A 14,885-nucleotide genomic window follows, 5' to 3' on the forward strand; every position below is an offset into this window, starting at 1 on the left:
TATTGGCCAGGCTGGTCTTGAACTCCTGACCTCATGATCCGTCTCCCTCAGCCTCCCAAAGTGCTGGGATCACAGGCATGAGCCACTGCACCCGGCCAAATCACAGCTATTTTCCTATCATATTGCAGTTGTGCAGACACACAGTTTATATTCCTCACTGCTTAGAAATTATGGAAGCCACCAGATCAGCTAGATCATTTAGTGTATTAACACGCACTAAACGGTATCGCACATTTAAAAATATTTGGGTACCACATTTTCCCCATTTCCCCTTTCTCAATAATTTGGGCTGGCATCCACCCTGCACAGAGGACCGAGGAGTGGGCAGCGTGCAGGGGCAACCCTCCCTCCCGTTCAGACCCACAGGAGCCCTCGCCTTCCAAGGTGATTCCGGCACTGCAGTGGGCCTGTGTGTGTGCACCCTCGCTCACCAATTTCCTCGCCAAGGTTTAGCACCGCTCTACATCTTTTCCTAACCTTTCAGTTTACATTTTTATGTGTTGTGCTGAGACATTCATCTCCCTTTAAAATTCTATGTATACGGTCAGAGAGGGCGAGGAGTGTCTTAGAGAGGAAAAGTGGCCTCTGTGCTGTGGTATTTCAAAATGGAAAGCGCTTCTATGACTGATGATAAGCTACTCGTTTCTAATAAATACCTGGGATTTTGCCTTGCTTGTAAGCCATTCATCAAAGAGGGGAGTCAGTGCTGGGTGGGTCCATCTGGAACCTCTTGAGAGGAGTGTCTGGGTGGCCATTTAACCTTGGGAGCACGGACCCTTCTAAGGCCACAATTTTAGTCTATATCCAATTAATTGCTTTAGGTGCTGCACATGGAGATTCAGCTCCAAGTGTGTATTTCTTCATCTGTGTAATAAGCTTAGTGTTCTTACGAGTTTAGTGGTTACCATTAAAATATTGATTAGAAATTCAGTTATTAAGTTTTTTGGGAGAAGGGCATGTCTTGGGGAGTGCAGAGCTGTGTGTAACTAGTATCTGGTCTTTGGTTATGGAGAAGTACCTTGCATGAGTATCTGGAGCTATAGTATGTGGCACATGTAGTCATAATGATAAGACTTGGGTTAAAGGAGGGAAGCAAGTCTGCAGACCTAGACCAGAGTAGTCCTCAAAAAATCCAACCCTCCTCCAACCCAGCAGGTGACTTTCAGACCCACAGATCTCTCCAGCTCACTTCCACTTTGGAGGGAATGCACGTACCTGTTGATGTTCATGTTGCAGTGGTTTGCAGACAAAGTATTACCGGTGGAGGTGGCCAGTCTTGAAGAGCTGTCTTTCTCTCCCTGGGCCTTCTTGATCTCCCTGTAGTCGTCTTCGTTGTCACACTGTATGGGAATAAAGTCAATCAGCACTGGATTTCAAGAGTTCCCAGGCGCCGACTTCCACAGAGCAAGGCCTCCTGGGAGCCCCACTCACCTGGCTTCCCCGAAGCATAACCTAAGCAGCTGTGCCCCTGCCATAGCTTCCCCATTAGCTCCTCAACAAGCAAGGATGAAATCTGTCGGTTTTACAATCGACAGCTGATGGAGAGGAGAGGCACGACGCCATGATTCAACATTTTGAATTCTGACAGCTGCTCTGCCATCAACGGGCCTAGGATTTAGTCCTCCAAAGCGGCCCTGGTCTGAGTTCCCACTGCAGCTCCAGTGGCACTCACCTTGGCATTTCTTGGTATCGGAATAAAGTACAGCAAGTGTGTGTTCTCTGGGATTCATGCCATAAGGTCAGTGGAAAGCTTGGACTTTTCTGCTTTAAAAATTCTTGCCTTGGCCAGGCGCGGTGGCTCATGCCTGTAATCCTGGCACTTTGGGAGGCCAGGGCAGGCAGATCACGAGGTCAGGAGATCGACACCATTCTGGCCAACATGGTGAAACCCCATCTCTACTAAAATACAAAAAATTAGCCAGGTGTGGTGGTGGGCGCCTGTAGTCCCAGGTACTCGGGAGGCTGAGGCAGAAGAATCGCTTGAACCCGGGAGGCAGAGATTGCAGTGAGCCAAGATCACACCACTGCACTCCAGCCTGGTGACAGAGTGAGACTCCATCTCAAAAAAAAAAAAAAAAAAAAAAAAAAAAAGATTTGCCTTTTGTGAACTGCAACCAGAAGCTATTATCTCTTGATGCCTTAATTCTAGTTTTCAATTACTATCCCATGACATCTTAGAATCCATAAAGCACCTTTTTCTAAAACAGTACTTTGATTGGATCCTTGTTGCCATGATTGGGTTTACTTTTATTTATTTATTTAGAGATAGAGTCTTGCTCTGTCACCCAGGCTGGAATGCAGTGGTGCGATTATGGCTCACTGCAGCCTTGACCTCCCAGGCTCAAGTGATTCTCCTGCCTCAGCCTTCCAAACAGCTGGGCCTGCAAGTGCGTGCCACCATGCCTGGCTAAATTTTTGTCTTTTTTTGTAGAGATGGGGTTTTGCCATGTTGCTCAGGCTGATCTCAAACTCCTGGGCTCAAGTGATCCTCCCACCTTGGCCTCCCAAAGTGCTGGGATTACAGGTGTGAGCGAACAGGCCAGCCTGTGTTTAACTTTAGATATGGGTTAAGGTGCAACACAAATATATTCGGAAAGTACCATTTTCCATGAGCTAACAGGAACCTAGTATGGTATCCTCAGGGCTGTCTGCCTTGTTTTGCAGGAGACAAGCGCCAGCACCAAAGAAAGACTCTGACCTTCTCGCTTTGGCTGGAATTTTGCCACACAGCCTCTGCCACAGGGGCTCCCAGATGCCCACACTGTAATAGTGCCCCCATGGAAGGCCCAAACCAAAGCTCCGAGATCTCGGTCCTTAGCTCCAGGGCTCCAGCAGGGCGAGACTCCACAGGTTTGTCAGCCAGGTCTACGGGGTCATGTTGGCCCATCTCCAGCACCCAGTACGGGGGTACTAGTACCCAGAATACCAGGTAACGAGCACTATGGAAATGTTCTTTCATTTCTCTCGTGTCTGTGTTTAATGATGATTCCTTAGATTTTATGAGTACAGCCCGGTGTCAGGCTTAGTGTAAATGAAGTTTCTTAAGTTAAAATAAAAATGGCCATAAGTAATACAACTATTTTTTTTTCTTTTTCTTTTTTTTTTTTTGGAGACGGAGTCTCGCTCTGTCGCCCAGGCTGGAGTGCAGCGGTGTGATCTCGGCTCACTGCAAGCTCCACCTTCCAGGTTCATGCCATTCTCCTGCCTCAGCCTCCCGAGAGGCTGGGACTACAGGCGCCGCCACCACGCCTGGCTAGTTTTTTGTATTTTTTTTTTTTTTAGTAGAGACGGGGTTTCACTGTGTTAGCCAGGATCGTCTTGATCTCCTGACCTCGTGATCCGCCCGTCTTGGCCTCCCAAAGTGCTGGGATTACAGGCTTGAGCCACTGCGCCCGGCCAGTAATACAACTATTTAAACACAGAATATTATGGAATTTTATGTACATCTTTCTGCACCTCTCTCTAGTAAACTCTGTATGCCTGGACGGCTTTATGTATCTCCAATCTGTCTATATATTACCAATGTCTATCTCTGCATATTTCATATATGTGTATATTTCCATCAGCCTATTCATTTAGCCATCCATCCCAGAGGCAGTAGCCACACGCATTCCCAGATGATTAATTGATAGATTGATTCCTACACTCAACAAAGATTCAGTACCAGCAAGTAGTAAGGAAGACAGGGTGTATAGAGAAAAACAGGAGGAACAGTGGGTAGGGAAGAAAATGAGCTGCTATGTATTACTGACTTGCATTGTTTGAACATATTGTGTGAATCTGACAGCACCTCTGCGAAGATGTCAGCATTTTCTTTTCTTTTTTTTTTTTTTTGAGATGAAGTCTCATTCTGTTGCCAGGCTGTCATGCAATGGCATGCTCTCAGCTCAGTGCGACCTCCGCCTCCCGGGTTGAAGTGATTCTCCTGCCTCAGCCTCCTGAGTAGCTGGGATTACAGGTGCGTGCCACCACATCCAGCTATTTTTGTATTTTCAGTTTTTTTTTTTTTGTATTTTTGTTGGCCAGGATGGTCTCAATCTCTTGACCTTGTGATCCGCCCACCTTGGCCTCCCAAAGTGCTGGGATTATAGGCGTGAGCCACCATGGCTAGCCCCGATGTCAGCATTTTCTAGATGGAGAAACTGATGTTCAGAGAAAGTAAGGTCACCTGATTAAGGTCACCCAGGAGGCCAAGGACCATATATAACTTTCTGGGTCTAGTGCAAAATGAAAATGCTGGGCCCCTTGTTCAAAAAGCAGGAAAAGAGTGATGCTATAAAGCCCTCAAATAGAAAACATTTTCCTTTCTTTCACAATCTCTGTCATGGAGGTGTCTACAGAATTTGCTATACACGTTGTACTTCTCTGGGCATGGGGATACCTGGAGTGGGGGCGAGGGTAGCTTCTCAAGGGCCCTGTCTGCCTTGGGATGAGGCATATGTGTGCGGCCCACCAGTGTGGGCGTGCATTCCCCTCCTGCCAATCAGAGGCCCTACCGTGGTGTCCGAGTCGTCAGGCATTTCCCCAATAACCCACAGCAACGGGCAACCCCCAGGGATTGCAAGACCCTCTTTGGAATGTCTTACTACCTGGATCAGGGATGGGCAAGATCCTTCCTGTGCCTGCACCTAGGCCCCTTCTTGGGGCAAGGGCAGCAATGGTCCCTGGACTCAGACAGGAAGTGGGAGGCTGCCTAGGGCCCAGGGTGCCAGGAGGCAGAAGTGCAGGCAGAACCTGCCCTGCAGAAACAGGCAGGAGGTGGGAACACAGTGAGTCAAAGCTCCATATGCCCCTGCACATGTACCATCAATTTGCAGCATCACAAATTCAAAGATTACAGGAAAAATTTTAAGATGGCAGCCACAAGCATTCAACTCCAAGGTGCCCTGGGTGATGCACACCAGTGTGGTCCCATGCATGGGGCCCATGAAAAGCTGGCCCTGCAGGAGGTAAATGGTAAAGACGGGATTTGAGGTCAGGTCACTTTGGTGTGAAAATCCACACAATTTCCATTATATGTGAGTACTCTCAGGGCAATGGGGACCAACTATGGGCGCCCACTGTAGGCTCATAATGGCCAGTGCTGGGTGGAAACTATGTTGGGGTCTCTTTATAAAATCATCTTTGCTGGCTGGGCGCAGTGGCTCACTCCTATAATCCCAGCACTTTGGGAGGCCGAGGCAGGCGGATCACCTGAGGTCAGGAGTTCGAGACCAGCCTGACCAACATGGTGAAACCTGTCTCTACTAAAAATACAAAATTAGCTGGGCATGGTGGCGCATGCCTGCAATCCCAGCTACTTGGGAGGCTGAGGCAGGAGAATCACTTGAACCCGGGAGGTGGAGGTTGCAGTGAGCCAAGATGGTGGAGCATCACTGCACTGCAGCCTGGGCAACAAGAGCGAAACTCCATCTCAAAAAAAAAAAAAAAAATTGTTTTTTTCTTTGCATCCATACCAAGGAAAAGTAAAAAGCTGCCCCTTGAAGATATTTCTTTTCATGAACTTTCTTGCAAGGGCTTCAAATTCTACTTTATAGGCATAAATTACTTAATGTTATTAATACTATGTGAAGAAACACATCCTTTGGTACTTTATTTTTTATTTTATTTATTTATTTCTTTGAGATGGAGTCTTGCTCTGTTGACCAGGCTGGAGTACAGTGGCATGATCTTGGCTCACTGCAACCTCCACCTCCCAGGTTCAAGTGATTCTCCTGCCTCAGCCTCCTGAGTAGTTGGGACTACAGGTGCGCACCATCATGTCTGGCTAATGTTTTGTATTTTAGTGGAGATGGGATTTCACCATGTTGCCCAGGCTGGTCTCGATCTCCTGAGCTCAGGCAATCTGCCCACCTCGACCTCCCAAAGTGCTAGGATTAGAGGCGTGAGCCACTGTACCCAGCCTGGTACTTTAGAATAAATTTCTCTGGTCATAGGTGCCCTTAGGTCACAAAGATGATTGTCATAAAAAGGAGACCGCATGCCTCCTCCACGCACACTTACAAAGCAAGGAATATATTCACTGTAGCCAGGACAAGGTAACAAGGCGTTCTCCTTAGTCCACTTCTCAATGAGGGATTCGAAATAGCTGTGAAACATATGTGTCCAGTCTAACTTTTCTGTTGATAGACTAGACTGCCTTCAGAAAACTGTAAAATATACAAACCTCAGACTGATTTCTTATTGTGACGCTCTGAAGGCAGACAGCCTGGGTTCATTCCTGGCTCAGCCCCTGAGCACCTATGTAACCTTGGGCAAAGCTGCTTTAGGCTCTCTGAGCCTCTGTTCCCTCTCCGTAAGTGGGTATGACAATAATATTTGCCTCATAAAGTTATAAGGATGAAATGATTTAACATGTATAAAGTGCCTAGAGCAGCATCTGCCATGGGGACCTATAGACCTGTGAGCTGTTACTGAAAACTTTGTCCTGAATTTGGAGCCATCCATGCATATTGCAATCTTGGTCTGTCACCCATTGTATTTTTCACTGTGGTAAAAATTGCTTTTGAATACGCAGTAACAGGAGGGGTTAAAAATCCTCAAAATTGGCTTTAATGGATGATTAAGGTACTCCCTTGCGCAAAAACCTTCTTCGAAATGGGCTACACGTTCAGTGTCTGCTGCCAGAGATGCCCCCCAGCTCTCCCTGTCCTTGTGCTGCCCTTCTCACTCCCTGACCTCACCGCTTCCATCCCCGAGCCTGGACGTATTCAAATGTCCCTCCCCTATAGAGCCCTGTTTTCAGGGTCCCTCCACCATGAAGCCCTCCTTGACCAATGCTAACGGAAGCAACAGCTGCTGGTTCTGATGCTGCATTAGGGTCTGCCGTGTTCATTTTCACCTGCCACAGCCTTGAACTTCATGAGGCCACTGGCCTCTTGGGTCAATGAGTGATCCCACCATCAATGTCACCCCATTCCTCCAGGCAAAGAGTGGGGTTCTCATGTGTTTAGCTTTCTCACAGAGCCTACATCCAGCTGTGTGTGCACACACTTGATACATATTTCCCATTCTGACATGCAGTGGGATAAGGCTTAATTACCTATAACTATAAAATAGGGATAATAGGCCGGGCGTGGTGGCTCAGGCCTGTCATCCCAGCACATTGGGAGGCTGAGGCAGGCAGATCACCTGAGGTCAGGAGTTCGAGACCAGCCTGGCCAACATGGTGAAACCCTGTCTTTACTAAAAACACAAAAAAATTAGCTGGGCATGGTGGTGGACGCCTGTAATCCCAGATACTTGGGAAGCTGAGGTTGGAGAATCGCCTGAACCTGGGAGGCAAAGGTTGCAGTGAGCCGAGATCGTGCCATTGTACTCCTGCTTGGGCGACAGAGCGAGACTCCCTCTCAGAAAAAAAGGATAATAATGGTACTTTCCTCACTGAGCAGTTCTAAGGACTCAGCCAAGTTAGATGTTAAATGCTTACAACAGTGTCTGGATATAGAAAGTACCCTAGAAGTGTGTGTTAGGTAAGGACACACAAAATTCCTGCGGGAGCCTACGGTCCCTAACAGCAGCCTATGGTGCTCTACCCAAGTACCCACAAGTTAAGAGATAGCCCCTTCCCCTCCACGTCCCCCCACCCCCCGCACCCCAGTCCCAGCCCCAGGCCTACCTTGCGTTTCCTCTTGGATTTTGGCAAAGCCTTTTCTGCAGGTGTGTCTGAGGTGTGGCTGGGCAGTGCGCTCTCAGAGTCCTTGGTGGCAGGGGCGCTCAAGACCCCTGGTTCCTGCGGCAGGTGCTCTGGGATCCTGGACAGGAGGGTCAGGTCGATTTTGACCCAGAGAGACCTGACCTCATCACTGTCCTTTAGAGGGGACAGAAGTTCGTTCCGGCCAAAGGGGACCAGGGTGTAGAACTGCTCCTCCAGCTCCTTGGCGATGTCACTGGTGGTCCTGGCGTTGATGGAGCCTACAGGGGCCCTGGGACCACTGCCCCCGTTGGCAGCGGCCTCCTTCAGCCTCTGATCATTCCCGGAGGAGGCAGAGGCAGCCACGGTCTGTGCTTTGGACAGAGGGTACTCCTCCTGCTCGGACTCCAGGTCGGAGTCCGAGGAGGAGGACGACGATGACGACTCTGTCTCAATGAACTCCTTGGATTTGGGGACGATCCTGCTCAGCCCCCGCGTGCGGCGCTTCTCGCAGGTCACGGAGGAGCGCAGCTCCTTGCGGTGGCTCGCTCTGTTGTTGCCACAGGGCCTGGTTTTGGTGGGCTCCGGGGGGACCACCACGCTTGCGCCCAGTGCGTCCGGGGCCGCGGGCTCCTCGGGCCGGTGGAGGTTGGCGCCGTCCCCGGCTGAGGTCCTCTCCGCGCGCCTGGTGGGCTTCTTGCCCGCCGACCTCCGGGCGGGCGCAGGTGCGTTCTCCGCGGGCGCACAGGGCACTGCGGGCGGCGGGGCGGCTGCGCTCACAGCCACGGCCACGGCCGCGGGCGGGGACTTCTGCTTCACGCCTTTACTCCCAGGGGCCTTGTTGGCTGTCCTCGGCCTCTGCTCCTCCTTGCAGGTGCTCTTGACCTCCTTCTCCCTCAGGCTGGGCTGGCAGACGTCGGGGACTTTCCCACAGTCCTGGACGTCCTCTTTCACCGGGTTGTAGTACTGATTGCTCTCTGGCCCGTGGCTTTCGTTTTGGATCAGAATAGGAGGCTTGTGGGGATTAACTTTGTTCAGCCATTTATCCAGCTGCCACTTGTTAGAGGATGCCGGTTCAGCCTGAAAGCAGGAAACCGGTGACAAACAAAACATCTTTCATTACGGGCTCACTTAACAGGGGCCTGGCTGTTTTCATCTGGACTTAACTCCTCTAAGGGTATGAGCAGAAAACGAATGGGCCGGAAGCAAAGGGAAAATGGAAGCATTAAGTGTGTGTCACAGCCCCATGTGGCACTCAGGATGCCTGGATGATGCTGTCCTTACCTGCCCGTGGCACTAAATGTCCTTGCAGCACTTTCAAGTGTCTTTGAAAAAATAACGAAAGCATTGTGCCTCATTAGAACCCATTTCCTAGTACTTTTGAGTGTTAGTATATATATATATATTTTATAATTATATGTACATATGTAAACTTGACATTCTCTAAAACTTAACTAGAGAATAGTTTAGAGGCCCTGAGCATAAATCCCTTGTTTTTTTTGGTGAGACTTAAACCTTTGGGAAGATCTGAAGAGGGGACTAAGTGGAACCTGCAATCCCAAACAATTAACACACGATTTATGTGTTGAGGGCAGGTAGGCTGTAGTTATTTGGTGGTAGGAGCAATGACCTTGGGAAGATGGCTTGTTTTGCATATAGATCTATTTCAGAGGGACTTGTGTATCTCTGGCAGCCTGACTGGGTCAGTCTATCTCCAACCTGCTTCCATCACACTTTGCTAGAAATATTTCGGACATGGAGGTGAGATGGAACACTTTCCCGCAAGCAGTTTTGCTGACTTAGAGCAACTCAAGAAAGTCACTGGTTTGGAACTGTGGCCTACAGGTTGGCTCTGGGACTGAAGGTGTGGGGATAGCTAGGGAATGCCCTGAAATGGATGGGAAATGTGTCGATGCATATTGTTCCTTGAAGAGGTCTGTAGTTTTCAGTTGTGTCTCTAAGAATCTATGTCTCGGAAAAATAAATAAATAAATAAAGGACCAATCCAATAATTTTACAGGGATTAAATGCCGATGTCTAAAAAAAGTCAATTTATCCAGTATTATGATTAGTAAGACAAAAAAAGATGTATTGAGAATAAGAGAATTTTAGCCAGAGTATTTTCAATTTGTGACTCTAAGTGAAATGGGGAAAATATGTTGGCTAAGGTGATATGTTTTTTTCTTCCCTGTGGCCTTCCACCTTTCGAATTCGTGTCATCCGTTGTTTCAGGGGAGACCAGATACAAGGCTAGAGTAAGAAGACACTGCTTAGGCTCCATACTTCAAGCTTGATCAGTTTAAGTCTAGAGCAAATTGAGTCTGTTGCCAGAGAAAAAACAGTTTAACATAATAAATTGAAAAGGTTCCTTTGAAGTATCAGGTTTGTTTTTCAACAGTGAGGCCTGTATTAAGAGCAGAACTTGGCTGGGTGTGATGGCTCACGCCTGTAACTTTGGGAGGCCCAGCACTTTGGGAGGCAGAGGTGGGCGGATCACAAGGTCATGAGATCGAGATCATCCTGGCCAACGTGGTGAAACCCTGTCTCTACTAAAAATACAAAAAATAAGCCAGGCATATTGGTGGGCGCCTGTAGTCCCAGCTATTCGAGAGGCTGAGGCAGGAGAATGGTGTGAACCCAGGAGGTGGAGCTTGCAGTGAGCAGAGATCGCGCCACTGCACTGCAGCCTGGGCGACAGAGCGAGACTCCGTCTCAAAAAAAAAAAAAAAAAAAAAAGAGCAGACCTCAGGGCTCTTGGCCTCACCCCAGGCATTGAGGATTTCAGAGGGGGAACAAGAATCATAGATGCAGGGGCCCTGGCTGAGTCCGGGGCACAGCTCAGGGAAATGGGAAGCCTCTGATGGACCAGAGGGGCCTGGGGCCAAAAGGAATTGGCCACAGAGCACGGGGATCGGGCAACCAGAGCTATGACATGGACTGTGGACATCTTGCTGGTTGCCCGAAACCAGATGGGACCAACTGCCCTTCAGGGCAGACTGGCACAGGGTGGCTGGTGACTTGGAGAAGCAGGAAAATTTCAGTGAAGGCCAGAAGGAGGATGAAGGCCCCTTCCCTGGGCTGTGAGGATGCAGAAGCCCATCGTGGAGTGTAGGTGGGGAAGGGGGGACCCCCCTGGCCCTGACACAGATTCTGGTCTCTGACATGACTTTTTTCTTTGCTTGTTTTCATGCCACCAACAGAACCAGAGGCTCCAGAGAAATATGCAAATGAGTAGAAAGACGACGTTTTTGCTCTGAGTTCTATGTAAATCATGACCTCGCTTTATTTAGCTTCTCCAGAGAACGGGAACATGGGAAACCTATGGAGCGTGCCCGGTGCATGTGGCAGTGGTAGGTGTCCTCCCATGGTCAGAGAAAGCAGGACAGTGGGACACAGAACAGCTTCTCGGCCAAGGGGATCCCTCACCTCCCCTGAGATTAGCTGAGACCGCCTGAAAGCTACTTTGGTGGCAAAAATCAATGGCTTCTAATTTTGTCTCCTCCAACCCCCTTTTCTCTCATTAAGTCAGTGCCTTCACCTGTGCCTCAGCTTCCCTAGAAAAATGGGGCACAGTAAATAGGAACGGGTGCTGAAGGGGCCTCTTGCAGAAAGGGCGCACATTGGGAGAGGGCGCGCGCGCGCGCACACACACACACACACACACGGTAGAACGCCCCACCACTGCGTTTCACGCTAGTTCTCCTCGCTGCCACCATCCAGAGCCTTCTACCGCTCACATCTCATATGTGAGAGAACACGGAAGTCTGTCTGTAGCCAAAACACAGCTGCACATGGGAAAATTCACACTGAAACTTCCCAGCAGGAGCATTAACAGAAGGGCAGAATTTAATACATTTAGTACAGGTCCACTGCCTGGTATGCTTTAGGGTCATTTTTTCGGCACTTCACAGCTGAAGAAATCAGTTTGAAGTACCCACTTTCCACACATCACTAAATCATACTTTTTTTTTTTTCTCAAGGATCTACAATAACCTCCTATTGCCTCTCAAACAAAATCCAAATTCCTAAGGCTGGCGTTCAAGGGCGTCCATTATCTTCCATTGTCAGAATACCTACAGTTTAACTCCCACTTCATGTGTATTATCTCATTTAATCTTTACCGCTAAGAACGGTTATCACCCCTAACTTGTAGATGAGGCTCAGAGAGCCTAAGGGACATACCCAGCGCTGCACAGCTACCGGGCTCTACCGAGACTAACTTCGTACTCATCTAGGTTTAAAGACCAGCTGTCTCCACTGCTGCATCACTGTGTCTCCCACTACTGTCTGGCAGAGCCTCGTGAGAGGGGGACCGCATTCCTTCGAGAAATGTCAGTCTTCAACCTAAGATGACAGAATTAGATCCGAATTTTGGAGAAAACACCAAGAACACTCCAAACAGTACTTGTTGCCCTCTGTTACACTCAATTGCCTTGTCTTTTGATGTCTGTATTTGTTTCATGTGTATATATGTCTTGTGTCTTCAAAAAAGCCAAATGCTTCTTTCAGGCGAGGGCCAGGTCTCTGTTTCTTTAGTATCCCTTGCGGCATCTATACTAGGTCAGGGAGGCAGATTACTACGTCTCTCCTCCTAATAAGAACTCACAATGAGCTGTCACTCACATTGTACCACTTATTCCTTTATCATCATCATTCCCGCCCCCACCCACAACCTCACAGATTAGGCAGAGCAGGAATATCTTGCATTCTGGAAATGAGGCAATTGTGACCAAGGAAGCTGCAAGGATACAGAGTTTAGTGGCAGTGAGGAGGGGAAACTCAGGCTGCAGACGCCAGGCCACGGCATGCAGCAGTCCGCCTCCTGAGCCGTCCACCCGGGGTTTCTGCCCAAGCTTCTGGTTTGTTTGCTGGCTCGCTGCTTTATATTTTCAGCCACGACTCTCCTCCCTAATTGATCTTCCCTCTGACTCAGGCACCAGCTCTCCACCATGCACTTTGCTCCCTGCTTCATCTAAATCCTTCAAGTACCTGCTGCCACGGACCTCATAGGCACCTAATAAATGAGAAGCTTGTTGAATCAGTGAGCAACTTGAATCGCATTTCTGCTGATTTTAAAGAACGATCTAGGGCAGCATTTTCCAAAATGTGCTCTGAGCTCATCTGTCCCATGAAGGAGGATTTCCAGAGTCAGATCGATTTGGGAAATGTCACAATGGAAAACACAGTACACCCAAGCCATAGTAAGGGCTGGGTGATGATTCTGTAGGTAAAGAGGTGGGATAAACCTATTTTATCCCAGATCTCCTCAACATGATGTGTCTGGGATATTTTTTTTTCTCCTACATAATATTTATTGTACAACAAAGGTCGAGGGAGTTCCGTGTGTGGGGTCAACATGTTAACTGAGTGGAAAAGCAACTTCCCCTGCAAAGCTCTGGTGTAAGAGGCTGTACAGTGCCCGGAAAGCAGATTAGACTCCGGTGAGAAAAAGTATTCTGAGACCAATGAAGCCCACATCATGCCACAGAGCAGGCCCCTCCATGCCGCGTGGGAACATGGCATTACCATACTACAGTGATTTACGTGAAACAAATTGGCTCTCAACACACACAGCAGAAAGAACATCTCCTACACATCTCAGCTGAGCCCAGTGGGTTTTCTGAGTGCTGGGACACGGTGGGGAGAATGCAGGGCGCCTCCTACGCCCACAGCAGGATGTTACAGCAGGGGAGTGAGGAACAAAGGCGTTCTGCTTCAAAGCAGCACAAACTGGTCTGAGCAGCGGAATGTGAGGCGCATGGCTATGAAGAGCCCGACTGTCATGTGGGGTTGAGGAAACGGAGTCTCACTGCTCTCTGTAAGGTGACCTGGGCCAGCTCCGCCAGACCAGGCAGCACAGTTGCGGAGGACACACAGGGTGATGTTACTTCCCGCCTTTGCCATTTGCAGTCTGCAAACTCATTTTCTTTCTAAAGGGTGTGTGTGTCTGTATTATCCTTCGGAAAAATGTTAAAAGAACTTTGCTTTTATTCCAACAAATACATTTCTTTCCTGCAGAAAGAAAGAACGTGCAGCGTGGCTAACACACGACCTGCTGCTTCCGCAGTCCTCTGTGTAGGGAAGCCAGGAATTCAAAACCACACGTAGCCTCAGGTGGCTTAAACTTTTAAGACTGACTCCTTTAGGAGGCTCTTGCCGCCTCTCCTTAGTGAGGGGCCTCTGATAGCTGCTGGAAGAAGTGACAAGAGCCTCCTGTCATCACCCAAGAGTTCAAGTCTTTGTAATTATCTCAGTGACATTTAAAAAGCACTGGCTTAAAGCACTTTATAACTGCACTGCTCTTTTTTTTTTTTTTCTTTTTCTTTGAGACGGAGTCTGTCTCTGTCACCCAGACTGGAGTGCAGTGGTGTGATCCTGGCTCACTGCAACCTCCGCCTCCAGGATTCAAGTGATTCTCCTGCCTCAGGCTCTTGAGGAGCTGGATTACAGGCACCCACCACCACGCCCGGCTAATTTTTGTATTTTTAGTAGAGACGTGGTTTCACCATGTTGGTCAGGCTGGTCTCGAACTCCTGACCTCGTGATCCACCTGCCTCGGCCTCCCAAAGTGCTGGGATTACAGGTGTGAGCCACTGCGCCCGGCCAACTGTACTGGTCTTAAATGAGGTTTCAGTCAACACGGGAGCTCTAGGACCTACATTTCAGGATGAAAATAAGACTGAACATTCATGAATTTAACCTGCAAAGCCACAAGGAGGAGCCTGGATGGGGGATCTTCAGACACATGAACACTTTTTGGATATCCCCACTGCCTACCCTGTCCTTGTACTGTCCCTGGGACACAGTTATTTCTTCTAACTAAATATTCCAGAATTTCTCTACAAAGTATAGCAGAAAGCAGGCTTTAAAGAAGCCGGCTCAACTCTTCTACTTTATCTAACTCCTGTATGGTTTTCATTTTGAATTATCCCCATTAGAATGTCACCTCTATGAAGATAGGGACATTTTCTGTCCTATAATTGCATATTCCAGGGCCAAGTACTGTGTGACTGATGCTCAGTAAATATTTGTTGAATGAATTCTGAATGAGTAAATGAATGAATGAATGAGTAAATGAAATTATGCGGAAGGAATAATAATTTAGTTTCTGGGAAAAGCCAGGGTTATGTTACCATAAGGCTTTCATAGGTTAATGTTGCTAAGAGCCTTCTCCTTATACAGAGATAGACAGTTGGATAAATAGATGGACAGATAGACGGACAGATGGAGAGACAGAGACAGAACCTCATGG

The 14,885-nt window shown here is 48.5% G+C and overlaps 1 protein-coding gene across 12 annotated transcripts in view; it reads right to left on the reverse strand.

Annotated features, from left to right (window-relative positions):
- The window catches only part of AFF3 (ALF transcription elongation factor 3), a 617,822-nt gene that overhangs the window by 42,497 nt on the left and 560,440 nt on the right, over positions 1-14,885 (reverse strand). For all 12 annotated transcript variants that reach the window (XM_074011090.1, XM_065527510.2, XM_045368495.3 and 9 more), the window contains 2 exons: positions 7,619-8,713; positions 1,216-1,340 (listed from right to left, as the gene is read on the reverse strand). In XM_074011090.1, coding sequence (XP_073867191.1) covers positions 1,216-1,340; positions 7,619-8,713 — 1,220 coding nt within the window. The remainder of the gene's footprint in view (positions 1-1,215; positions 1,341-7,618; positions 8,714-14,885) is intronic.

This window comes from Macaca fascicularis, chromosome 13, assembly GCF_037993035.2.
Source record: "Macaca fascicularis isolate 582-1 chromosome 13, T2T-MFA8v1.1".
NCBI lineage: Eukaryota > Metazoa > Chordata > Mammalia > Primates > Cercopithecidae > Macaca > Macaca fascicularis.